This window comes from Doryrhamphus excisus, chromosome 4 (genome assembly GCF_030265055.1).
Source record: "Doryrhamphus excisus isolate RoL2022-K1 chromosome 4, RoL_Dexc_1.0, whole genome shotgun sequence".
Lineage (NCBI taxonomy): Eukaryota > Metazoa > Chordata > Actinopteri > Syngnathiformes > Syngnathidae > Doryrhamphus > Doryrhamphus excisus.
In genome coordinates, this window is record NC_080469.1 from 9,781,712 (window position 1) to 9,809,134 (window position 27,423).

Consider the following 27,423-nt stretch of genomic DNA (forward strand, 5'->3'; position numbering starts at 1 on the left):
ACAAACTGGATGGACACCAACGTTCATCCATAGAGACTCACCACTTACACTCACACAAGTTCAACATCGACTTGAGCTGGAGTAAATGTTGTATTTCCATGCACAGTATGTTGCAGTGTCGACTTTTCAGACAGCTACAGATACAAATTGACGTCATCACCTGTGATATGTCAAATGTTGAAATATGCTAATAGAGCCGGAAGCAGCGAGACGCTCTCTCATTGGCCAACTGGTCCATAGCACCCGAATTTTGACATACTTTCACCACTCAGGTCCAGAGGACATTCAAGTATGTTGTTTAAAGCGTTTCTTAAAGTTTTGATCTCACATAATGTGCAATATGGCTCTTCAGGTGCATTGTTTTTATTATAAATCCGGAATGAGTAATAATCCAGTTGTTGATCAAAATGAAGAGGATTCCATTGATGTTATAGTAACATATACCATTTAATATATACTGTATATGAGCTCTCAGAATATAGTTTTTCAATACACTTTAAGAACTTGGCACAAAATAAAAATACCAGTTTTACAAAAAAAGCAACATCTGAATGAAAACATAAATGAAACAAATTGGCAAATAAAAGGTGACAATAAATGAAAGTAGGTTTCCGGGTAGCATTCACAAAGAAACATCAATATCAATGCAATTCATTTGACCACATTCATAAAACAGCTTGAAAGTTGGCAACGCCGTTTTCAACAAGTGGTTCAAAGCACATATAATAGTTTTATTTGTCAAAGTTTAAATCTGCCAAAACAATACAACAACTTTTCTTGTCATATTTTTGCAATGTTCAAAATATACTGTATCACAAGCAGGCATTCTATCTTAAGTGCAGCTTTCAGTTGTGTTGGTCGCGTAAAACCATCACTCTCTTCTTAATCTTTACAATGTAAACAAGCAAAATCATCTATATATTGTAGGCAACAAAACTCAGACAAACTATACAATGTTGTGATTAAACGACATCATGGAGAAATTCAAATAAATAAAGTGGTTCACTGAACAAAAACGGAAGAGAACAAGCACGCAACATGAATCTTTAAATATTACACTATGACTTCACAAATAATTATGATGAACACAATTCACACACATACTTAACAAGGACATCCTATTTGGCAGAAAGGCAGCTCAAGAACACTGAAAACACTGTCAATATAAAATAGCTGACATGGTACTCAGCTCTACATCTCAGCTGTGTGTGTGTGTGTGTGTGTAAAAACAAGCATTCCTTCCTTCCTTCACATGAGCAGAGGAGAAAGGGGGAAGATAATCTTTTTAAAACATCATTTAATCATGTAAACCTTGACTGCTAAAACAATGAACAATATACAACTTCATAAATATGCTTAAAATTTGGATTCGAAATGTGAAACTACAGGATTCAGTGTATTCTGATTGACACTTAAGGGTTTTCTGTAAAACACATAACATGTACTTGCAGATACTGACAATTACTGTATCAAGTGTAATATTCTCATAAATCGGTCGACGACACAAATAACATAGAGGATAGGGTCAACAAGGCTCCAAACAATGATTGTAAAGGCATTTTGTAGTATGTGTGTGTGTGTGTTGTGCTGCTACAGATGACTTGGAAGGAAATAGAAGCCGATATATACCCCTCCACTGCGATCACTTGTTCTCTATCAGCATCTGCACCTTGTACACAAGATCTCTCGCCAGGGTCAAAATCTGCTTGATGTTATGATGCTCGGCCATTTCTGAAAAAAGAAGACAATGTTGACCAGTGCACTCGTGTCTAATACAGTATAGAAAAAAACCCTAAAGCACATCAGATCAAATCCAGCCATTTAATGTGTGGTTCAGTGTGGACAGATCCATTTACCCCATGCTGAAAGAAGACACCTACAAAGGCATCAACGCTTGGCTTGTGATTCTTGTGTTTCACTACTTAATGTTGTGCAAAGAAGTATTAAGGCCATGCTGAAAAGAAAAACAAAAATGATGAAATATTAGGAGAAAAACAATCTTAATTTCTTGAGAATAAAGCCTGCATTTACCTGAGTGTGACCACTCATTTGCATATGGTCATAAAATCTTTGGTTTGTCATCAATCAGAATGTTTAATAATGTTACCTGACTAATATTTAGAGTACTGCTAGAAACATATTATCATACATACAGACATATTATCTGACATATTATGCTCATTTTTCCACCCTTTGTATTGAGTTGATGTCTCCTATAGAGCAACTACACACAATAACATACACAGAAAACTTTTTAGATTTTCCAGAATCTACACCTATTCCAGCTGTATTTCTTTGTATTTATTGCCAACATGTCTGTTTTAATTTATTCCACCCATGGCCCGCCTGCGGGCATGCCCAGTCCGCTGTGATTGGTCGCACAAAGTGCTTCTGGTCCATGAACCACATAAGGAAGTCCGCCTTTCTGTGACATCACAAAGGGGGCAGTTTTACCACGCTTTTGAAATCGAGTGTTTTGAGCCATCCCAAACTTCTTTCAGGGCCCACTTCTAAATGCACGAACCTCATTATCTGAAACTTTGGCATCGTTTAACACGATAATACAACATTCTAACTACATTTATAGGTCAGAAAAGTGGAAAAACATAATATGTCCCCTTTAAACTTTGAACTTTTTTCTCATAACATTGCAAGAATTATTTTTTTCTTTTCAGTGTGGCTCTAATGGTCCTTCAAAAAAGCCCTAATGTCAGTCACCAGGAATAACATGCATGAAATCTAGTGTGAAGCACTGTAAGAGATGTTGCCAACAATACATTGTGTTTTACCGTTGAAGAATTTAATAATTTCTGTAAAGTCCATGTTGTTTTCCAGGATGATGTCCCTGTAGATTTCCACCAGCGCCAAAGCAATGAAGAGGACGAAATGACTAGAAGAGGCAAACTTGGCTGCCCAGATGGTTTCCCAGACTGCAAAAACATCATCGTAGACCAGCTCTGCAAGAAAAAAAATCATAGGAGATCAATTATTTTTATGCTGCTTGTCCTCATTAAGGTTACAGTTGAGCTGGAGCCTATCCCAGCTGACAGGGGTACACCCTGGACCGGTCACAGGACACATAGACAACCATTCACACATTCACACCTATGGACTACTTAGTCGCCAGTTAACCTGACATGTATGTTTAAATAGCAATACCCAGAGATTTTTTTTCTTTGAAATATGAAAGAATACAAAGACTAAAGACTGTCTTTCTCCTCTAATTGGTACACAAGTGTCATTTCATTGACCTCTCTTGAAGTCTAGGAGAAACCAACGGTAGCAAAAGTAGAAGTGGGTGTAGTCTCCATTCTGGTGCATCAGCTCAAATAGCTCTGAATCCAGGATCTATACAGAATGCAGAGCATGGAAAAGAAATTGGATTCTGCAGAAAATATGGAAGTTCGAGGCAAATGAATGAATTTCATTTGCAGCGACTATTACTTATGAATCACTTATGAATCAGGATGTGCCTGATGCTGCCTCACCTGGATCAGTGAGCGCATGTTGGCAAAATGAGTATCCATCGCTCCTCCGTGTGGAAAGTTCTGATTCATCCTCTTCATAAGCTCTGTGAAACAGCTAAAGGCCAGGGCCTCTGAGAAAGACAGAGAACCAGATAAGAGGCTGGAGCCCAAAAGCAGAAGGCCTCGTGTGATGGCTCACCGTCATCCAAAATGACCAGAAGTGGTGCCAGCAGGTCACACATGCCTTGAACGTAGCCGATGTCAAGGTGCTTCCAGATGTAGCTGCAATTACAAAAATAAAGTACAAATATTACAAAAATAGTCAAGTTCACAGGAATACAGTAATATAATAACACTATGACAAGGATGACGGTATCCGAATTGCTGCATCTGAGTCGTAACAGATGTGCCTTTTACACAGAACACAGCCAAGACGGAAATTGCCACAACTCTAGTGTTTTCAGAACTACAGCATCCCATGATTTACTAATGAAATACATAGTTATCAGTGCCAGCATCTGGTGTGACACAAAAATACTTGGACAATGACATGCTCTGCCTCAAGAGAAAGCCTACGGTGCTGTCAATGTTGTACCTGCACATGATGTTCCGTAGCTTCTCCAGGTTTGCAGGTGTAAAGTACCAATAGTTGCGGTCACAGCGTTGCACGTCCTTTTCAATGCGGTGCAGATTCAGCGTATACAAGTCTAAAAGCTCTTGCTGAAAGAACCAAAGCAATAAACATATGATTGAAGTCACTGGTTAATTAGTCAACTTCAGATCTTTTACAAAATGGCGGCACATACAGAGAAACCCCCTTCAGCAGACTGTTGAGAGTTGGCTTCAGTGGTATCTGGACATCCGTCCAGGGACTCAAAGTGAGGGTACAGGCTCTCCATCTCTGGTTCTTCAGACAGTATGGACTCTGTGCCTTCCGGACTTGGCTTTTCCTGTCTCCCCTCCGGTCTCAGATCTGTATAAGGGGCAGAGTCGTCTGAGGAAGACAACAGCTCACAGTGAGCCTTCCTGCTCCAGGGCACAATGGACACTTTGGCTTTGGGAATCTCTTCCATCTCAATGGCTGAGGGAGAGTCATCTGACTCAGTCAGGACCTGAGCTTCTGCCTTCTGAGAGGCACAGTAGGCTTCCCTTGCTTTTGAGACTCTGCTGTCTGCTGAGAAAGACTTATCAACTTCTTTGATGCCGGTTTCTTCTGTCACCTCATTAGGTGATTTCTCACCCAGGTAGGATTTGTCTTCAAGCTTGAACCATTCAGTCTGACATGTTTCTGCGCTTTTCTTTTTCTCTTCCCTTTTCAGTCTTTGTTCTTGGGATTCTGTAGACACTACCATGCTATTCTTATCAGGCACTTCTCTTTCTTGAATGTCTTCACATTGGGCCTCATCTGACTTCTTCAACTCTACCAGTACATGTGGAACCTGAGTCTTGTTCTCATCAGGTTTCTCCAATCGCTCTATCAGCCCCGCATCCTGAGGAGGTTTGTCTAATGGTCTCTGAGCAGCCTCAGGTGCAACAGTGTCCTCCGTGCTGAGTGAGCCGTCCGACACACCGGAGGTGACTGAGAAGTTGCGGGACGAGGGATGTCCAGAGTCTGGAGAAGTCGTCCCATTCTGGAGCGCCCCATTGGACATCTTTGGCACCTGCTTGGCCCCGTCGCTCTTGGATTCTGTCTCAATCTGCTCCACCTCTTCGACAGATTCAAAGACCTGCAAAAACAAGTAGATGGGAAGAAGAACTCCAGGAGAAGGTGCGGGAGGATGTGAAGAACTTGCAGGTAACATTCAGTGTTATTCTCGTCTTATGTTGTAGTGGATTTGGATGAGGTTGTTGCAGGTGCAGTGTGATATGAGTTTTATACCTGTGTGCTGCTGCTAGAGTCACTCTGTAGACGAGCCAGACTCTGCCTGTCTGAACTCTGGGAGGATCGGGACTGGGCGATAAAGGAAATAATACCAAATATGATGATATGAAATATCTGCAATCAGCATTAGTCTGACTGTATTTTTGCTCTTGGGCATTGGCCATATTAAAAAAAAGAGTCACACAAGCACAATTTGTGCGTTCATTAAAACTTAATAACCAAATTGTGACTTAGACAGACAGTGGAGTTAATAACCTGGTCATAATAACACTGGCCCAAAACTGAATATACTTTGTATATATTCATTTAACTTGCCATTATAATGTGCTTGACGTTTCTAATGCTGACTATGTGAGTTCCTTTGTCACCTCATTGCTGACAGTTGAGTCACGATGGACCATCTTTGAACTGGTACTGTCCATGCTCGCCCCAGAGGAGCACTTGGCTAAAGCTGCAGCGTGCTGCTCCTTCTCTCGCTGCCGAACGATCTCCTCACAGCTTCGCCATTCACGCATGGTCTTCTGGTAGCATACTCGCACCTGCTCATCCACCTGCAGCAAGATATGAATGCTTACTAGGGTGGACAAAGATGTGTGTGTGTGTGTGTGGGGGGGGGGGGGGGGGTGACACACCTCCTTCCTCTCTGCTTCAACCATTCCAAACTGGTAATGCCCCAATAGGAATGGCCACACTTCCTTACGCAGTGAGGGATCCACACCACCGAAATAGACCAGACGAAGAAGCTCCTGCTCCTTGTAAGTCTGAAAACAAAAAAATATATATATCAGACCTGCCAACATGTATGCTTTTTTTGTACATTTTGACCCTCGTAGGCTTTGCTGCGTTCCAGAAACGCATTTTTACTGGTCAGGTCTCTGAAACCCCATTCACTGTGCAATATCTGATCAACCTCCATGTGCAATATTAAGGGCTCTAAATGCAATATACTAAGTTCTATGTGAAGTATTTCCATGACTCATATTAACTCTCTAACAAGATCTCAGTGTATAGTCTGGTCATATATCTCATCTCGTTTCATGTTATCTACATACTGTATTGTATATAACTCTGGGAAAAACTGTTGATTTTGTTAATACTTGGGTTGTTTATATTGTTTATTTTCTATATTGTGTATTTTGTACTGCTTAACTGACTCTGTACTCTTGCTGCTGTGCAATACAAATTTCCCCACTGAGGGACGAATAAAGGCATATCTTAATCTTAATGCTCTTGTGTTGGCACCAGCAGACGCTACACCACTCCTCGATCTACAAACCCTTCTGGCCAGCTTGGCCTGGAGTGTGGCCTGTGGATAGTGACTTGCTTGGATTGGTGCGTCCTCGCTTCCGTCTCGCTCGGTTCCGGTGGGGTTGGGGTGTGTGCATGTGGGGTGCCCGTCCTTCTTGCTTCGCTGCACCAGTACACATACATATAGGATTTTGGGGGCGTGGTGGGGAGTAAAGGGCTGCCTCGCTGCAGTACTTCTGCTCATGGCATGTCTCGGACTCATTCACCCCTACAGCTATAATAACACTCCTCTCTTGAACTACCACCATTCATTTGCAATGGAGGAAGCAAACAAGCTAAATACTCCAAGAGAGTAGTGGTTGCTCACAAAGCTGATGTGACGTCACACACTCGACTCAAAAAGCTATAAAAGCAGGGGTGTACAGTGTTTCATACTTAGCCACAATGTGACAAAACATTTTATATTATTAATTTTCTTCCTATTATTAATATTTTAATATGATTTCACATTTTAATAAGTCGATTCCTGAGTCAAAAACATGTGTAAGATTCATGGAGCTGATGTACAGTCCTGATTTGGACATTGACAGAGCCATTAGCTACACTTCATGCACACTGCTGCGAGACTAATGATGTGAGCAACACAATTAGCACAATATGAATATGGATGAGTGGCAAGTGAGGTGGGGGGGGGGACGCTGCAAGGGGACATGTTTGTGTGCATGAAGTGCTTAATGTGAAGTTCATGCAATGCTTACTGTGCAGTCCTGAAGGAACATCTGCCACACATCTGCAGTGAGTCCTTTGTAGGCATCACATGGCACACTGGCCGACACAATGGTGTGATTGACAAGAGCCGAGAGGTGAGTGCGTACGGTGGACAGGTGACGGCAGTATGCCAACCCTAGTTGAAAACACAACAATAAAAAATGTAATTCTTCTTCTAAAGAAATGACTTTGTGTACCCGGGGAATGACGTTGTGTACCAATGTACTTTGTAGACTGTTCATAATTCAAATATAATACAAAACATTCTGTATTCCAGAAGAGCTTTTTATGAGTCCTAGAAGGGATGCACAGAGCGTTATGAATACAATAATCATCTTTTAAAACATCCTGTGCCTCACATTTAGAAACATGTCTACAATTCATTTCTTTTTTTGCACATTTATATGCTAACCCCACACCCCAAGTAAGCTAAATACACACATATGCAATGTTGCTCATGTATTTCTATTCAGAGATGCATAAATTCTATGAGATTGTATCCACAATGATTGAGGGGGGCCAGACTCCCTTAGACCACCCCAAAGATTCTCAAGATTCTCAGATTCTCTGTGGTGCCTGAACAACTCTTTCACTTTGAGCCACATTAATCCTACAATTGGCATGTTCAACTCTGTCCATGCCATCATGGAAGACAAATATTTTGGGGGCACGCAACATTGCTAAATTTAGAGTTGTCCTACAGTAAGTAAATCAAGCCCAGATTAAAAAAACTGCTTGGACTCATCACAAGATATGGCCTTTTCACATTGCATCTTAATATGCGTTTCCCAACTAACAACAGTAATAACAATAAAAAAAATGTAAATTTATTGTCTGGTGAGTCACAATAATCCCTACAGTAATTGTCTAAGGTTTTTACCTTTTTTATACACAGTATTTGGGAATTTTCTTTTTGGCCAAGCAGCAAGGAGTGCTTCATTTTGACAAATCCTTTTGGCAGGAAATGCACGTTTTGTTATTATTAAAGAATGATGGTCCAATATGTCCCCTAAACCCAGGGGCTTGTGCACTGTTAATTGACTGGAACTGCCAGAAAACAGAATGTTAGGATTTAGCATTACAAGTTAAAAGGAGTATATTTTGTTAGTCCACTGTAAACAGTAAATAGTGTGCAGGTGTTCACATACAGCCGTAAAATGCCCGTGAGATGATCTGATACTTCATGTTGTCACACAGCAGCTTTAGAGGAGTCCTGTAGGAATTAAGAAAACAGCATCACAGTTCTTACCCTCTATATAGATTTAGAAATTGCATATTTAGTACATGCAGTTGTTTTAGTAGCAAATCAATGCCCCCAATGGGCATTCATTTACTTTAACCACAGCTATCATATAGGCGAAACAAACACAATAACCTGACTGTTTCCATTACCATTTTATCTGCTTATTATCTTATTGTCCCCACACATTGTCATGCCAGTGGGGTAAATGTCACACATTTTCCTGTCCACCCCAGCAGCCACTTTTGTTGTCTCCGCATGGACAAATGTAGCCAGCCAGTGATCGTGTCTCTGCCAGCCTTAATTGGTTTATAAGCAAAGCCAAAGCTTATCTGTAGCTTTCACATGATTATCTCTCACTCACTCACCTCTCGTGGTTGCACCCTTTAGGTGCGGAGCCATCGGAGAAGCTACCCTGGGAGCAAGACGAGCATGAGGACTTCCTGAGACTGGGATGCCACATTGCAGAGCCCTGATCCATCAAGTCTGGTGGAGTCACTGCAATAGCCCGCACATCATTACCGTCACAATCAACACAAAATTGCTTCCTGTGGATGGATATTAGCAGGAGATGATTGAAGCGTTTCAGCTAAGATACAATTATGCTGTTCAGTACAGGAAGACCGTGAGATTCTTAACGGTCTACACCAGTGGTGTCCAAAGTGCGGTCCAGGGACCATTTGCGGCCCACAACTTGTTTATTATTGGCCCGTGGTATGTGGAAGAAATAAAATTAAATACTAACAAACAGTAAAAATTGGATGAATGTTGGCTTTGAATATATGTAGATTGAGTTTTCATTTTATAAAATAGAAATATATAGAAATATATCAATGTGGCCCCTGGTATCCTTTGATTTTTCGGTGGTAAAAGTTTGGGCACCCCTGGTTTACACTGTTTGCAATCTGGATGTGCACATCTTTAAAGACTGGAAACCAACTTGAAATACTGCATGTAGGCAGCAAGAGCAATAGAAATCCAGCAAGTAAATGCCATTCCCTGCTAAAGACCTATATTCAATCCATCAGTTGTCAATACACAAGCTAATCGAAGGCGACATTGTCGTAATGCATCTAAGAAGGTGTCTACACAAGGTAACAGGATTGTCAGAGTGAGGCGGTGGGGGTTTAATACCGGGACACATTATTGAGCATGGCCAGAGGCATAAGGCATTTCAGGAGGATATTGGATGGTGGGAATGGAAGTCAATCAAAGTGACAAGACAAGACAAATTGTGATAGTGTTACGGCATTCTGGAAATGAGACAGGTTCCTCCAGATACCTGCATGAACTCTTGTGGACACAATGAGACTTTGGCTTAAAAGGAGACCGTCCACTCAACAGATGTCCAAAGTTTTCCCTCTTTAGCATGAAAAATCACAATGAAAAATACAATTTCTGTTTTCAAAACACAACCATCTCACCAAAATCTGATAGGCTATTTGGAAAGAGGATGCGGAAGACATAGTCGGTGGCCTCGTCCTCTTCTTTATCTGAGACGGAGTCTGTAGACCCTGACCCCTGAGGAAGCCTCTTCCGCAACTTTGGAAAGACTTTGCCCTGCAGTAACAAATAACATTAAATTAGAGACACAAGAGTCGTACAATAGCACAAACCTCCTCCAAGGAAAAAGCATTCGTTAACTTGGTAATCAATAATGGAGGCCTACAATATATAGTCATTACAACTAAAGGAGTTTTCATCCTGAAGCAACATTTCTTCTGCATCAAGGGAGCAAAACGTAATAAGGGCTTACATAAACACAAAAAATCTAACCTAATAAGGACTCTTGTGTAATGTAGTATGGGATTTTCTTAATGTTATGTTTAAATACCTGCTCCATATCCAGATGAACCTTTGACATTACAGCTTCAGTTCCTACATGCATAAACAGCGCATTTCTAAGCTTAACAGGGATATTTGAACCGTTCATAATTTGTATATGATGCCATTATTTGCCATAAAATCTAATGGGATCATGCAGGAAGGAAGCACATTTATTAGGAAAATCAGGACTAATCCATGTTAAGTTATGAGAAATGCAACCTCTTGGCAGTTTACACAAAGGCAGAAGAATAAATCATTCATCTATATGAATGTAAGATGACGAGTGTTTCCAGCATACGCAAGCTTATTAATAGTCGCTGAGCAGGCGTGGGCGGTTTCCATTATTCCGTTTGCCTGCAGACAAAACACTCCACGCAATCAAGAATGTGTGGCGGTGCAGTGAGAACATTAAGCCACAGATTTAGCCTTTGAAAGGCTATCTATTATTGATTTATTGATGTGCTACAAATGATTGAGTACTTAAGTGTGGTTTTTCTCTGACATGGGATAACAAAAGCCATTTGAATGCATCAGGAGGAATGACCTCAGACGCTGACCTTTCCTCTCTGAGACCAGAGCGGCGGATCCAGCTGGCCGTGAGGAAGCAAACCATTCTCCAGACAGGACAGGAACTGGAGCAGGTGGCCTCCTTTAGGGAAGCGAAGGGGAGGCCTCTGGATGCCATCTTGACTGACCAGCACCACAGTGCCCCCACTATCGACTGCAAGAGACATATGGGATTTAATTAAATGTTATCGATATACTTCAATGGCAGGAAATTGGAAATTTAGCCTGGACCCACCTTGTTGATGGCAGTGCAAGTACACTATCTCTTCAAGAGGGATTGTCATGGCATAGTCCCAGTACACACTGCGTAAACAGAGTCATTAAGAGACTTAGCAGCAAAATAAGTTTGTATTTAAATGCAAAAAAAGTGCAAAGAGACAAGCAGGCACAAAGCTTCTTCTTCTTTCTCTTTGGGCTTTTCCCTTCAGGGGTCGCCACAGAAAACCAATCTCCTCCATCCAACCCTGTCTTCTGCATCTGTCTCTCTCACACCAACTACCCTCATGTCCTCCTTCACTACATCCATAAAACCTCCTCTTTGGTCTTCCTACCTTCCTGCCTCCTACCTGGTAGCTCTAAAGGCAGCATCCTTCTACCAATATATTCACTATCTCTCCTCTGGGCATGTCCCAACCATCTCAGTCTGGCCTCTCTGACTTTATCTCCAAGGCCTCTAACATGTACAGTCCCTCTGATGTACTCGTTCCTGATCCTATCCATCCTGGTCACTCCCAATGAGAACCTCAGCATCCTCATCTCTGCTACCTCCAGTTCTGCTTCCTGTCTTTTCCTCAGTGGCACTGTCTCTAGACCAAACAACATGGCTGGTCTCACCACAGTTTTGTATACCTTTCCTTTCATTTTAGCTGAAATTCTTCTATCACACATCAGGCCTGATACTTTTCTCCACCCGTTCCTTCCTGCCTGCACACGCTTCTTCACCTCCTTTTCACAATCTCCAGCGTTCAAAAGGTACAGTGCAATGAAGTAGCTTAGTGGTAAAAAAAAGAAAGAAAAATAGGTATGTACACACACACACACACACACACACACACACACACACACACACACACACACACATATATATACATATATAACATTGTTGCTAGATGGATCGACAGCATCTCTGTCAATAAACCACCTGCAGGCTGCCTGTCTGCTGAAAATAAGCCTAATCAGATGAGCTATGTTTACTCTGCATACAGAGCCCCTTCGTTCAGTTCAGTTCAATTTATTTGTCTCCCTTGGGAGAAATTTGGTTTACAGGCAGGATACAGCTAGCCACACACACTGCATTATTCAGATACACCCAAGTGTGCACATTTTACACTTACAGCAGAATCTGCATTCTACACCATATCAACATCATCACCTTCGTTCGTAGTCCAAGTCCCCTACGGAACCATTCATGAGCTGGTTGGGTGTCCACTTAAGTGTCATGAGGTCAGCTGTCTGATGCAGAGAGAGGTAACCTGGGATAGCCTCCATGTCATCCCTCTAAAAACATTTGAGGGGAAAAAGTAAATCTGCAATGATTTACTAAATTGGTTATATTGATAAAATATCACACAGACTGTTGGTTAAAGCACTCATCTAATTAGATCGTGTGTACCCTTTCAGAATATTAATTCCAAAGTTTTTATTATTAGAAGGATAAGCGGTAGAAAATTAATGAATGAATGAAAGTTGCGCAGGGGTCGGCAACCCGCAGCTCTTCAGCCTCCTTTTGGTGGCTCCCCTAGCAGCGGGGAATAGCTGACTCTCCCCAAGGCTCTGATAGTAAACGTTGCCGACCCCTGCTATATCGTATAGTATAACATACCATATTTTCCGAACTATAAGTCGCTCCGGAGTATAAGTCACACAAGGCCAAAAATGCATAATTAGGTAGAAAAAAACATACATAAGTACAAGTTGCATCTTTTGTGGGTAAGACCAAAACAGACATTACGTCATCCTGGAAGGCAAGTTCTCACATTAATAAAAGAATAGCCAACAGGCTGAATAGGTGTAAGATATGCTAACACAATGGTCATTCAGCTACACAAAAAATAAAAAAATAAACATGAACATGAACAGACTGGACAGTTACTATAGTTTTAAGTATAGTAACTGTTTTGTTTTCTTCATCGTCGTTCTCAGTTGTCTTTGTAAGCTAACGTCTACTCTAAATATTGAATTGTTAAGAAGTAGGAGATATTGGTGCAAAAGTCTAGAGTGCCCTCTTGTGGCTGTCTGTGAAATTATAGATATTTTTTCATTTATAAGTCGCTCTGGAGTATAAGTCTCAGGAACAGCCAACCTATGAAAAAAAGTGCATAGGTTTATAGTCCGGAAAATACGGTAGTATAGATTAGATTAGATATACCTTTATTACACTGGCAAAACTTTATGAGGAAAAACTTACCGGCTGAACCAGCACGTTGTTTTTGCCAAACAGCAGCGTCGCCCTGTTGTTTTGATGTAGTGACTCCACGTACTCGCGTGCTGATGGCGACGGAGAGGGACGCTCATCCATGCTGCTGCTGGAGTGACGCTTCTGGATCTGTGACATTCACATTTCGCAATATTAGGCCAAATATAATTCAATGAGGAGAGAGATAGCACTACTTAAAGCACAGATACACACTTTTCCCATACTATATATAAATAAAATACTGTATTAGTATACTGCATGTTATGCTTCACACCTACTGTGCACTGAATTGTACACAATAATTGAAATCTGACGCACACTTACACACAATGCAGGCCTTTTAGTTGGAGAGTCCTGCCTGCAGTGACCACTGTGGATGCGATGCCTCTGCACTAACTCGTCAGCTGAGGGATCAGTCCAGAAGTGGTCGGCTGTCTTCATCTTTGTGTACTCCAATGCACAAGGTCCGACTGTCATGGTGGAGGGGCACAGTTTTAAATAACAACAACGTGCATCTAGCTGTAAAATGATGTGCATCATTTCTTGAGGGATTTTAAATACATTCTTCATTATGTACCCTGGCAAAGCCTGATAAGATTCAATACAAAAGCTGTATGTAAATGGTGGATTAACAAAGACAATTATGTTCAGTTTTACACTGTGAGAGTCAAACTAGGCTGCACTTATCTTTTGTTAGCTGTATTTGTGAAAGAAAAAAAAATGAAAAGAGATTGGAAATAGATTAGGTCAATGTGGGCGCTAAAGGTATTAAGTCGGATTAATATTGAAATCAAGGTCCCTGCTGAGATGTGATTCACACGAGCACTTTCCAGCTTCTCTAACAGTAGAGGTACGATTAACACCACAGGGAAGGGTGAATACAAAAGCTTTCAGCTTGAAGGCCAGGCCGCCCCTTAGACCACCTGTAACCCAAACTTTCATGTACACATCAAATACATCCAGAATAAAAAAAAACAGTATATTAAGTACCCAAACTTATAAAGTCACAAATTACCCAACAAAGAAGCAAGGATAGGTCCGTCTACAGGGTCCATTAGAACTGCCTCTTTCTCGTAATATTTACTAGAAGACAGATAAGGCAAAGAAGGCGGTTGAAGAGGACAGAGATAAATGGCATGACATTTCCCTCTTTGTAAAGCACCTGCTGTTTTCTACAAGGTAGAGGACAATCTTGTCCAGCACCTTCTCGAACAGAGCTGTCCGGATCCAGAGGTTCTTGATGGCCTTTGGAGTAAGGCTGGGGAGACGAGGCATTTTGCGCAGGCTGTCTTGGCTTTGTAAACTCTGGCTTCGTCTGCAAGAACACATCACAAGTAACCAAGCGTAACATGATCACATTAATGAACAGCAAACTGTTACTGTATGTTCTGAACATCTCTCACTTAGTCTCAATAATTTGCTCCAGCTCTTGGGCCTTCTTGCACAGCTCCTCAGCCGGGGCATAGCTCTTGCCCACCTTCATGAACAAGGCGGCAATCTTGTTGCTTCGAAGAAAGCCGGCCGCTCGACGTTTCAGCCCATGCAAAACACACGCCTCCACCGCAGCTGTTTGGACACCGCAACACAGATTGTTAAAAAGTACACACAAGTGGGTATGTTCCTATTACAATAAGTCTCTAATTTTTGTCACAAGGCTATAGAAGACCTTCATATTAATGCTAAATGTTTTGATTCAAAATAACACTAAACACAGATGCATCGTCTTTGCAACAGGTTTAATGCCCTACATAAATGAAGAGAGTGGATTAACTTGCTATGTAAATCGAGGTGTTTCAATTACTTTTATTTTACTGCATGAACTAAATAAAATGCATACATACACAAAGGCTTTCCACTGTGTAAGTGGCCTTTGGACCTAAAAGGTTACTGTTAGCATTGCTACCAGGGTATGTGCAAATGTATAATTCATACTGCAGTTTTATTAGAATATATTTAACATTAGTTAAGTAAAAATTTGACACCTGAAAAATAACATAAATTGTAAGCAATGTCAATATTTCCAAGCACTTGAAGGAAATGTGAAATTCGTCTTGCAGCCACATATTAATCTTTACAGTTTATCCAACATCTTGACATAGACAGTCTATATTGATGACATGATAGCATACTTCACAATCACCAGACTAAGCAAAAAAGCAGGATCTGCTCGCAGGCTGACGTGGCATCGCCTGGAGCTGTGTTGACATTTGAGTTCTCTTCAGGACTAATCCTATGGCTCTGTTCACATGGGGTCACATGGAAGGCCATGGTTACCATGACAACCCCTGTTGATAGAGCGATGGCGCTTTAGAGAGGCAAAAGCGAGCAGAGGCAGGGAGGTGGGTGTGGGGGGCTGGGGGGGCAGAGACTCATCAGCATCACAATCCGTGTTTCCATCATCCTGACTCCTTCAAACACAGCTTCTCATCTCCTGCATCCTGCCGTTCTGTAAATCTGCACCAGTGGTTCTCTCCGTCACCGCTGCAACCACAGTAGCTCCAAGCAAGGTTTAACTTTAATGTCGCCAATGAAAGTGTCACTTTCATACAAATTATTCCTTCATAAACTACTCTGCATCAACCTTGAGCTCATCTCTTCGTTGTCTCTTTGTGCTGCTTGTTACCTAGCATCAACACAGCAAGACAAAGTGCAACCTCTTGTGATGATATATAATCGTTTATTTACTGCATTAAACAAAACCATATATTTTGTCAAGTATAACTTCTGACAGATACACAGTTCAGTTTCTGAGCCAAAAGTGGAACCACTGAGTGTATCGACAATACCACCCCAAGTAATTTAATCTGGGGCCATTTAACACCAGTCACATCATTTAGTTTCATGCCACGCTCCATTCATTGCGTCTCGATGGTTCTGTCTTCCTGCAGTGGTGCATCAAAGTAGCCACGATGGTGGAAGCTAATTGCTCCCGAGGGAGCTGGCTGAGCTCCTCTCCCATTCTCCAGTTGTTCAAATGTAGTCTACACAGACCACAACCCAAAGAGGGTAGTAACAAGATCCAACGTGAGATGGCAAGAGGAGGAGGAAGAGGAAGGTGGCTGACAACAAAGCAGCATGAAGAGTGGTTTTTGCCAGCTGCTTGGGTTCCATTAAGAATAGATAAATGACGATCGAGGAAAGACTGACCAGTTTGGCTTTTAAGATATCCAGTGGATAATGCTCATACTGGGGAGGGATAATGTTCATACTCAGGGCAAAGAAACCTGATGACACTATTAAACACAAAACCAAAAACTGTTTCATTAAATATACAACACACTAAAGGGTTGTGTAAAAAGAGATGGCCTCAAGATAAACTGTAATAAGAGATGTGAAGAGAGCAGCCTGATGATTAGGATGTCCAATACCAATTTATGAGGTTCATTTCCTCTCAGGATGTATATTCTCTCAGTGGATATATTATTGTGTATCCTTGTCTTTCATATCACTTTGCAGCAAAACTGGCTCTCTTTCGTGCCATTTTCTCTCATTTCCTTGCAGATCTCTAGTGCATTTTCACCCTCTAAAACGTGTTCATTGGTGTGAAATAAGGATTAGATTGAATTAAATGTCACAGTGACCATGGCTAAGTCCTAACTGTTCTGACACCTGTTAGGGAATAGGCAATTATAACTTTCATTTATCCCCATTGGTGGCAAATTACAGAGAACCATTATAGCCATCTACAATATGTCTGGTATTTGCAAGCATGTGATTATATTTTTACACCGATGGAGAGTTGACAGGTCATTTAGTTTTTATTCACTTTCAGTTGAATACTGTTGAAAATCAAAAAATAAGCCTCTTGTGTTTTATTTATGTGAAATCTGGTCCCGTTTTCTTTTAAATGCAACATAGGACAAAATAATTGTGTTGAAGGTTCCCAATTACTTTCTGTCATGTCACCGCTGGGAGACAAACATTTTTGCACCCCAACCACAAGTTTAAATATTATTGACAAACTGATACTGTCTGTTTATTTATCTGTACTGTACAGAGTGAACTTGAAACTGAAACCAGCAAATTATGAAAGGCACGGTATGTTTTTTGTTTTCATTTTATTGCTTTAACAGTGGTTAATTACTCTCTATACTTGAATGGCAGTTAGAATTACTATTATTATTATTATTGTTACCAATATTTATTCTTCTAATAATTATGAATTCTAATTAAATTGTAATTATAATTCCTACTTATTATTACTAATAATGTTTGTAGGGTTGCAGGTGTATGACTCAGGAACAGATTGCACTCAATTTACATTTCCTATTGAGAAAAATGGACTTGAAAAACAAAAGTCAAGCTGAAATGGATGGTGACCGGGGATCTACAGTCTATTCCAGCTGACTTGACAGACGGCACACACCCTGGACACTTATCTAGTCAACTGTAGGGCACTTAGAAGCTCCACTGTAGTAAACATATCAGTTTGTGCAGTCTGAGCTTCAAATGACTCACTGTGAACTCCACAAATAAATCTTGTTTGGTCTGAACCCCACAGCTTGTACATAGGCTGTGTGGTTCTCACACACAATAATAACACCATGTTTCACTGGCACCATTTGGTGGGAAAAAACAACAACAACTTGAAATGACTACTAAAAAGTGTATTATTGATGCTGATCCAGAATTTCCTCCAATTTAGCCTCCAATCTATTTACTGTATTCTAAACCTAAGAAAGGGTTTAAAACAGATCGACAAGAAGGACAAAGAAGCCAAAAACATACCACTTCCACACTGAATGAGAAGATAACTATCATGCCAGACAATGGTGATCTAATGCAAAGTCTCAATAATGTAACATTACTGATGCTTAGTGGCCAGAATCTTACATATACCTTTGCCCATTATAATAATATGCCATAGTAAACAAAATAAGGCATTATTTATTAATTAAAAAAAAACCACGATAGAGTGAAGGAATGATAATTGAACCGCAATACTGTGGGGGGGCGACTGTATAGTCCGAAAGCTGGAAAGCTCTATAGTCGAAAGCTCTTGAGGTCATACAATTGGGAATTTTACCAAAATGTTGAGGAAACATTAATTCATTCATTTTCTACCGCTTTTTCCTCACGAGGGTCGCGGGGGTGCTGGAGCCTATCCCAGCTGTCTTCGGGCGAGAGGCGGGTGGCACCCTGGACTGGTCGCCAGCCAAACACAGGGCACATATAGACAAACAACCATTCACACTCACATTCATACCTATGGACAATTTGGAGTCACCAATTAACCTAGCATGTTTTTGGAATGTGGGAGGAAACCGGAGTACCCGGAGAAAACCCACGCATGCACGGGACAGAACATGCAAACTCCACACAGAGATGGCAGAGGGTGGAATTGAACTCGGGTCTTGGGTCCAGGAAACTACTTAAAATGGTGCTATTTGATCCAAATACACTTTTTTCCTACAAAAAAACACACCACCACCTCATGTTATAAATATGCTTCAGGGAACTGATTGTACAAAACAAATGTCTATATTCTTCACAATTCCGAGTTAAATAGAATGAGATTTGTTGTTGAGCCTGAAAATGGGGAGTGGCATTAATCACTCACTGCTCATGCACACACACACGCATGTCCACTGTATGCAGGCACATATGCAAACACAGTCTGATGCCGAGAAAAAACGAACAAGAAAAAGCAGGCAATATAACATAACTCCACCGGGGTTCGGCAAACTGCGGGTTTTGAATTTATTTACATATGTACAGGGAGAGGGCATATTAACAAATATTTCTGTTAATATGCCAGAATTAGCCAAAAAGGCTATCATCTGTAGTCCCTAGTCCTAAAGTATATTAAATTTAAAGGGGACCAATTATGCTTCTTCCATTTTTCTGATCCATAAATGTATTCTCATGTTAAACCACGCCAAAGTGAGCCCTGAAAGACGTTTCGAATGGATCTGCCCGCTGCAGTTTTTTCGAACACCGAGTTCTAGTGACATCACTGCAATCCAGACTTCCTTATATGGGCTGCAGGCTGCCTGCACTCAATAAACGCAAACCTATGTATCCAGAGGTCCTCGGGAGCGCTTGGGAGTATGACCAATCACAGCGGAGTGGGTGTATCTAAAGGAGGGCAGGGGCTGGAGTAAATTAAACAGACCGGTGGGTGGGAAGCAGGAAGTCCATGGAAATACTTCAGAAAGAGGTGCAGAATCTGGAAGATCTAGAAAGCTTTCTGTGCGGGTTATCATGTGTAGCTGCTCTGTAAAATGAGCATAATAGGTCCCCTTTAATAACAGGAACAAAACGGGCCAACAATAACAACATCATCAAGAGTGAATAACTTATTTTTGCACTTGTATGCAATTATTAAAGTTTTACGATGGCGACAGTTAGACCATGGAACAGATGATCTTTTTCTCCCATTTCCTATGGAAAGATTTTAAAGAGGTAAATGGAAGGACCTCTCCATTGCAGGCTAAATAAACATGGGTGTGATACAGCTGTATGTTTGCTAACTCACCACAAAAGGAAACAATATGGCTGCTGTCTTCATGAACAAATTTCCTGGTGACGGCTTCCTCCATAATCTGCTTCACCTGTCAATGACAAGGCAGATGCTGGATGACTCACTCATTACTATGCCACAGCTGCATACACGCTCTCTGAGGGGCTTGATGAGCCAGTGATAAATACATTTTTGAGTAATTACAGGGGTGTGAAAAAAAGACAACCCCCCCCCCCCCAAGAAAACAGAAAAGACAAGGTAGAATAATGAGACACTTTGGGGAGAAGCATGGTTGACAAGTTAAAAGGGAGTGGGATGAGTGCTAAGTTGCTGTATGAGGCACTAACTCTCACCCAAAGGATTTGGACAAGGAATCAAAGTGGTATGTACACATTTCATGTATTTGGAAGTAAAATAGGGTTGCCAAGTGTCCACGTCAAACTCTTTTCTACCTTTGGGGGAGCAATTGATTGGGTTAGGTCAAAGCCTGACGACATGTTTTCAGGCCAAGTTAAGAAAAAGAAAACAAGGTGAGATACGCATGCTCACGAGGTAAAGCTCATAATTGGTCGTCATGGTGATGTACCGTGTCCCCGCTGTCCTGACAACAGCTAAGGAACACTAGTTAAGAAGACCTAATAAATCAATCACCATGGCGACATGTCCCTACGCGAGCACTGTTCTTCAGTTGTAATGCGGAATATGAACCAGGGCACAGGGCTGCATAGACAGCTATAATCATGCAATGTCTAATTCACTTCCTACACTAACAAATATTCTCTCTCTTCCTGTCGTCCCATTTTTTTACAATCCACATCTATCTCAGTGATCCACTGGTTTGGCAACAGGACTCACCATTACCCCTCAATGACAAGCACAGATCAAAACTGCGAAACTTTTCCATCCATTTTCTGTACCGCTTAATCTCACAAGGGTTGCGGGCATGCTGGAGCCTATCCCAGCTGTCTTCTGGCGAGAGGCGGGGTACACCCTGGACTGGTCGCCAGCCAATCACAGGGCACATGTAGACAAATAACTATCCACTCACATTCATACCTATGGACAATTTGGAGTCGGCAATTAATCTAACATGTATCGGAGTACCCGGAGAAAACCCACGCATGCAAAGGGAGAACATCCAAACTCCACACAGAGATGCCCGCGTGGGGAATCGAATCCGGGTCTCCTCGCTGTGTGCCCTGCGCGCTAACCACATGAACAAACATCTTACAAAAAATTATTTCATAGTATTTCCACAAGTCCAAGATATACGCGCCCATCTTGCCCAAAGACAGCTGGGAAAGGCTCCAGGACACCCGTGGCCCGAGTGAGGACAAGCAGTGTAGTAAATGGATGCATGGACAAAGTTTACATTTAAAACTGTTTGCAGCAATTACGCTGTCTTAGTAGCAATTAATTTTGTACAGGTTGGAAAACTGTGGCCCAGGTTTTCTATGCGCAGGAGCTTTTGTTACGTGCTAGTCGTGTAAAAAATAATTAAACAGTCCCAAATAACAGGAAATTTCAAGGGTTGACCATTTTTTAATCAAAACACACTACTCGCTACTACCCTTGACACTACACATAATTTACAGTTAAAATATCAATATAAAAATGTGCAAAAATGTAAACATTAGGGTGCAAAATGCAAAACATTTTAATATAAAGATTGAACGTTGCAGGTTTGTGGTTTGTAGGAAGCTTGTAGCAAGAGGAGGATCATCCATCTCAGGGACAGACATTTTTTCAGGCCTAAAATACGACAATATTGAAAACATAATATTTATTTATTTATCTGTACAAACCGAGTTGCTGGCACTATTCAAGCATGAATAAAGACACTAATATGTCTGCCAATCTTGAAGAAAGTATAGCGAGTATAGCCCCCCTGCTACTCAGTCCACCCAAATATTATAGAAGCATTATAATATGTAATAAAGATTGTATTTTCTGCCCCATTTGCTAAAAGAATGTTTGGGACATAAAAGCAGCTGTACCCTTTATTTTGGCTTTAAAAAAATCTACAAAAAGGAAAAACAAAAACAAGCGAAAGGGAATAAATATATTTTGGTTAAAGACATCCATCAGTATATAATCAGTTGCCATTATGCACATTTGGCTTCTTTGCATGAGCAGCATCGGTATCTACCGCATCAACAAAAATGATTCATGCTACAATACCCATAAACACACATCCATGATTAATTCATCAGCCCGGTGATGTAGACTCATTGAATTTTGGCAGCTGTATTTTCTCATCTGTTTTATCTGGGACACGGATCATGTCTCAGAAGTATTCATATGGAAAAGTGTCCAAACACAGACAGCCTGCAGGTTGCTATGGAGACGACACATGTTGCACAGTACATAAGTTTACTACCTCTGAGAGGAACTCAAATGAAAGCAGTCCTTCAAATAATAACCTCAGTGTAGCTCTGTTGTGTAAATGACATTTGACATGTCATTTTGGCATCACTCAGTATTTATGGAGACAATTTAAGAGTGCTAAAACTAAAGTAAAACGCCGCCTTAACTTATCTATTTCCATTTACAGTCAAATTCTCAGATAAACCAATGTGGCAGCTTGATGAATACATGTTGCAGCAGTGTGATAAATAAGGCTTCTCAACTCAGTGCACCCTGAAAGCATCAGTCAAAGTGATAAAGGACCTGCAGGCTATTCCAATTCACTTGTGCAATAGCACAGACAGGAAAAAAGAAGAACCATCCATTAACATCCAACCTTCCATTATTAATCACTGAGGTGGCTGTTACAGGCGTGTTAAGCCTCTACTCAAGGGGTGGGCCAATTACAGTGGTACCCCTGTTTTCGTATGAAAATATGTATGTTTTATACAAAGCCTTGGTTATCATATGGCAAAACAAGACTAGCCCATTTGCCTGTGTATCATTCCGTGGAAATAAGTGCCCAAACAGAGCATCCATGCATTGTTGACTCAGTTCAGTCTCTGTGACAAATGGACTGTGGACACTATTATAGACCAGGGGTGCCCATTACGTCAATCGCGAGCTACCAGTAGATCATCAAGGCAGTTGGGGTCGATCGCGTAAATGTCACTTTGTTGACATCAGTCAGCTGACATTAAGCTCTTCTCCTGATTTGCCCGTGCTCCCCCCTTGGTGAAAGCCGAGACTGACTCCAACAATGATGAGAGGGAACCCGGCATGTTTGATACAGAAGATGTTTGTATCAAACATGATTCAGAAGATGGATTTGTTGGAGAAGATTAATGAAAAAATATGGTGAATGTATTGTTAAATAATAGAATAAAGTTCAACTAAACTTACGGTTTTGCTTTCGTTGCCTTTTGTGCTCGGGAGTTCGTACATTCAGTAATTCACCTCGGAACTATTAAAGTTGAGGGTGTTGCCACCCAAATGGTTCAAGCAGTAGGAAGAACCATTTTGTTGCGGCTTTTGGACTCTCCTCTTGCTGCAGTTAAGACTGTGAGTTCATGTTGAATAAGAAAATAAAGTTTGCTCCTGCATTCAAAACTCCACTGAAAGTTCTTCGGCCCTTCAAGCGTATGTTTTAGCATGCGCCTTATATATGCATTACGTACAGAAATAGACCGCGTAATTGAGTCTGCAACCACAGCAAACCAAGAGCAAAATGGCAGGTAAACCCATATACATTTGCTCATTAACTGCTCATTCCTATTGCAAACAACTACTGATTGTACAGCTGCATGACAATATATAAATAATTATTTCCTAAAGAAAAAACATCATACTACAATGAGGCACTGAACATAACTCCACCACAAAGCCCAAGCAAGCACATACCAAACTGAAAATAGCTGACAATGCAATCTCTGCACAACATCAATCTTGACTTGGCCTTATTTTACAGAATCTATGAAGCTGCTTTCCATTTTAATTCAAAAGAGAAGCATCCATCATTGTCATTCACACAGTGCATCTTTAATCATAGAAGGCATTACCTAAACTGCCGCAGTAGCGGCAGCTTGTAATTCAGTTTGATTATAAGTGATATATAACCTAATATAAGATGAATACCTTCTTTGGCATTCCCCCACTACAATCGTATCACACATCATACCAAACCAATACTTATTTCACCTAAATCAGTGTAACGATCTTCATTGGTATCTACGACAACTATAAGGTTTGGTGATATTTGCTATTTCTATGATGTCTGAAGCTACTCCTGACGACACAAAGCAGTAGACAGTACAGTGAGACTGGAGACTGGTATGTTTATTAATCATTTTCTCCCAGCCTCTCTCCTTTTGGCAACAAATGTGTGTTTGTGTCCGTGCACAGAAAATAACAGGCTGCAGCACAATCAGTGGAACACATAGTGAGACGGAGTGGTTTTATTTGAAAGCTGCGGCGCTCTCATTCAAACCAATTTTTGTGCCAGAAGTTGATTCTGCTGCCTCAGACACGCTATGCTCTCTGGATAATGGTAGACGTTATTGGACAGTGCATTTGAGTGGACTGAAAGTATATAACCAGGCGGATGAGAAAAACATGTGACAATCGGGGACACCCACATGTGCTATCAGCTGCGTCTCATAAGGTACACCTGCATAATTTTATTCAATCAAAAAATGTAATTATTCATGTAGTGGTCCCAATCCAAGTGAAACCAAGACAGGAAAATCACCCCTGACTACAACAATTTAATAAATTGTTTCATTTTTTTTAATTACAAGATAAGGACGTCAATGCTGGAATCTCCATGGTAACAAGGTGATTAAGAGCTTAAGCGAGAAGCTCCTTAGAAGAACAAACACAGGGAAACTCCAACCTCTGCTAAAGCCACAATGACATTTAGTCATTTAGTCAGCCTTCATTACAAATCATTTCCCATTTACAATTCCGTGAATGGGTTTGATGATATGGTGATTAAGTTAATGTTATCTATTTTTGGCCTGTAAAGAATTTTCAAGAATTATGGCTAAATTATGTAAAATACAAATATAAGGCAATCAAAAGATGCATTCAAAGACGTTGTGAAGATATGCAGTATTCTACAGCGGCTACTTTAGTGTTACTGTAATGATTGATGAGACACACATGCCCCGGACATGAACGAAACATCATGTCATGATAAGTCAGACAAAATAAAACAAATGCTTCCAGCTCCAATAATGCCGATGACACTCAAGTGCCAAGATGGTATTGATTTAGTTAGATGCCATTCTACTTTTTATACTTACTCTTCTGAGAGAAAAAAATCCATTTGGATGCTGTTTTACAATTCCAAGGAGCTGTCTGACCAATTTAATGCATCTCTTGGCATCCTGAAATAGCATTTGTTTCAGCTAATTTTATAGCGTGCTGCATTACTTTTGTGTCCATGTTGGTTTACTGGTGCTATAATTATTTTTTAATAAACCTGTTTACATGTCACTAATGATTTCTATTGACTTTTAAGACAATACCTACATTTCATTGCAGTTTCAGATGTATACATTTTTATTTAACTGCATGTTACTGCAAATTGCTGGCAGCTACAAAGAGTTTCATACGCAGTATACTAAAAAGAGTAAAAAACAGTACGATTCTTGTCACTCATGATGTCATGCAAGACTTCAGCAGATCTCGTGAGATTTCAGCTGAGTGAGATCTAAAATGATTTTTGATTTTTTCTTCAGCCTTTAATCATGATGCCATGCTGGTAGAGAAAAACTAATGATGAGCAAAGAAGTGGAAGTTAAACCTATTGCTGCCCAGTATGATATCGCTATGTACGTTAAAAACTCGCAATGCATTGGATTGTATACACCATTGATTGTATACATTTCCATTGAACTCTACTTATGTTTTACTATTCACTAAACTAAATATTTGTGGCAGAGGACAGGAAAAATATGTGAATAAAAGGCTAATTAAAATACAATTGTGTATGGTTTGTTTTGAGTATGTTTTTGTGTGTTACTGCAGTGACCGGACATGATGATGATGATGAGGGATACTGGAAGGACACAGCTGAACAAATCAACAGTGTGACTTCCATATTTGTTTCCACTGTACATCATTACCACACACACATGCACGCACGTACACACGCACGTATGCCCCACTGAAACAACCAAATGCCTTGGTTGACAAAAGATTGCAGTTTCCTTTGGTGTAAACTCAACAAACACCCGCGCACTCAACCCCCTTCATACTGAAATTAATGTCATACTAATAAGACTGTAATAATAATCATTATTATTGCCACAGTTAAAATCTTAATGGAAAAAGACTGTACTTTCTAAGATTTGAAGGAGCATTCAACACGACATTTAACAATCGTCGTGGTGACAACAGAAGAAACAAAAATACAGTCAAAAGTGTCGAGCCAGGTTCTGAAGGCACAGAACTTGGCTTAAAAATGAAATTGTTTTGTACTAAGCTGAAAACACCCACCTCTTTCTTGACGGTGCGCAGCAGCTTCTGGCGTGTCTCAGCTTCTAACGAGACAGAACAAACATATGACATTTTACCGTAAAGCCAAATTTCAGTAATATTTCTGAGCTCAACGGTGAGGTAAATGTGTTAATAATTGAGATGTTCGTGTCTCCCACCTGCCATGATTGTTGCCATGGATCCAGTGGTCCTTCCGCGCGCAGCACCTCCCATCAAACAAGACCTGCGACTTTCAGAAGTGGCTCACGACTCCGCCTCCTCCCTCTGAAGACACGCCTCTTAAAAAGACAGGCACCATTCCATACTGTAGAAAACGGATATACACGTACACGAATGCAACAATACATACACATCAAACCATAACATTCATTCATTCATTTTCTACCGCTTTTCCTCACGATCCATCCATCAATTTTCCATGCCGCTTACCCTCACTAGGGTCGCATGTATGCTGGAGCCTATCCCAGCTGTCTTTGGGCTACAGGCGGGGTACACCCTGAACTGGTCGCCAGCCAATCGCAGGGCACATGTGGACAAACAATCATTCGCACAATCATTAACCCTAACCCTAACATTCATATCTATGGACAAATTGAAGTCGCCAATTATTTTGAAAGGCATGTTTTTGTTTTTTGGCCCCTGGGATAGATGATCCAAAAGACCGGATTTGTCATTTTTCAGGTTCCCCAAAAACAGACACGTGTGATAAAAATGTTGTAGATTGCTTTTGTAAACAAACAAGGCATTGTCACAAGGGGACCAATTTTGCAAAATTTCCGACCCTTTGTATTGCGTTGTGGACTCCTATAGAGCAGCTGTACAAAATAACTTGCACAGAAAGGTTTCTAGATCTTCCTAAATCTGCACCTATTCCAGCTGTATTTCCTTGGCTTTTCTAAAAGGTTTGTTGTTAATTTATTCCACCCAAAGCCCACCTCCAGGCACGCCCACTCCACTGTGATGGTCACACTCCATGAGAACAGGGTGAAATCTTCACAGTGCAGGAAGGCAGGTCTACAGCCTGTATTCGGGAGTGCCCATATAAGGAAATCTTTCACACTGTGACGTCACAGGAACCCGATGTTGGAAAAGCTCCCTGAAAGCAAGTGTTCAGAGCTATCCCAAACTTTTTTCAGG

The 27,423-nt window shown here is 40.9% G+C and overlaps 1 protein-coding gene across 2 annotated transcripts; it reads right to left on the reverse strand.

Annotated features, from left to right (window-relative positions):
* Positions 1 to 445: 445 nt before the first annotated feature.
* On the reverse strand, positions 446 to 26,541 carry sgsm1a (small G protein signaling modulator 1a). 2 transcript variants are annotated; one of them, XM_058071169.1, is made up of 25 exons: positions 26,445 to 26,541; positions 26,287 to 26,330; positions 19,894 to 19,969; positions 14,819 to 14,981; positions 14,578 to 14,730; positions 14,431 to 14,498; positions 13,740 to 13,885; positions 13,407 to 13,544; positions 12,372 to 12,496; positions 11,235 to 11,302; positions 10,990 to 11,153; positions 10,030 to 10,165; positions 8,974 to 9,103; positions 8,514 to 8,578; positions 7,356 to 7,501; positions 5,982 to 6,110; positions 5,718 to 5,900; positions 5,347 to 5,418; positions 4,274 to 5,194; positions 4,063 to 4,187; positions 3,667 to 3,749; positions 3,489 to 3,598; positions 3,252 to 3,348; positions 2,790 to 2,957; positions 446 to 1,731 (listed from the first exon to the last, which is right to left on the reverse strand). In XM_058071169.1, the coding sequence occupies exons 1-25, from the start codon at positions 26,497 to 26,499 to the stop codon at positions 1,643 to 1,645; spliced, it is 3,654 nt and encodes a 1,217-aa protein (XP_057927152.1). In that variant the 5' UTR covers positions 26,500 to 26,541; the 3' UTR covers positions 446 to 1,642. The 2 variants fall into 2 exon arrangements, with proteins under 2 accessions (XP_057927152.1, XP_057927153.1); XM_058071170.1 differs by lacking the exon at positions 5,347 to 5,418.
* Positions 26,542 to 27,423: the final 882 nt, after the last annotated feature.

Excerpts from the sequence above, each read along its gene's own strand:
- sgsm1a (XM_058071169.1), bottom strand. The coding sequence starts at position 26,499 with ATGGGAGGTGCTGCGCGCGGAAGGACCACTGGATCCATGGCAACAATC. Across the intron at positions 13,545-13,739 it reads CTAAAAGGCCTGCATTGTGT|ATCCAGAAGCGTCACTCCAG; the intron begins GTAAGTGTGCGT and ends TGAATGTCACAG. Across the intron at positions 5,901-5,981 it reads TTGAAGCAGAGAGGAAGGAG|GTGGATGAGCAGGTGCGAGT; the intron begins GTGTGTCACCCC and ends ATCTTGCTGCAG.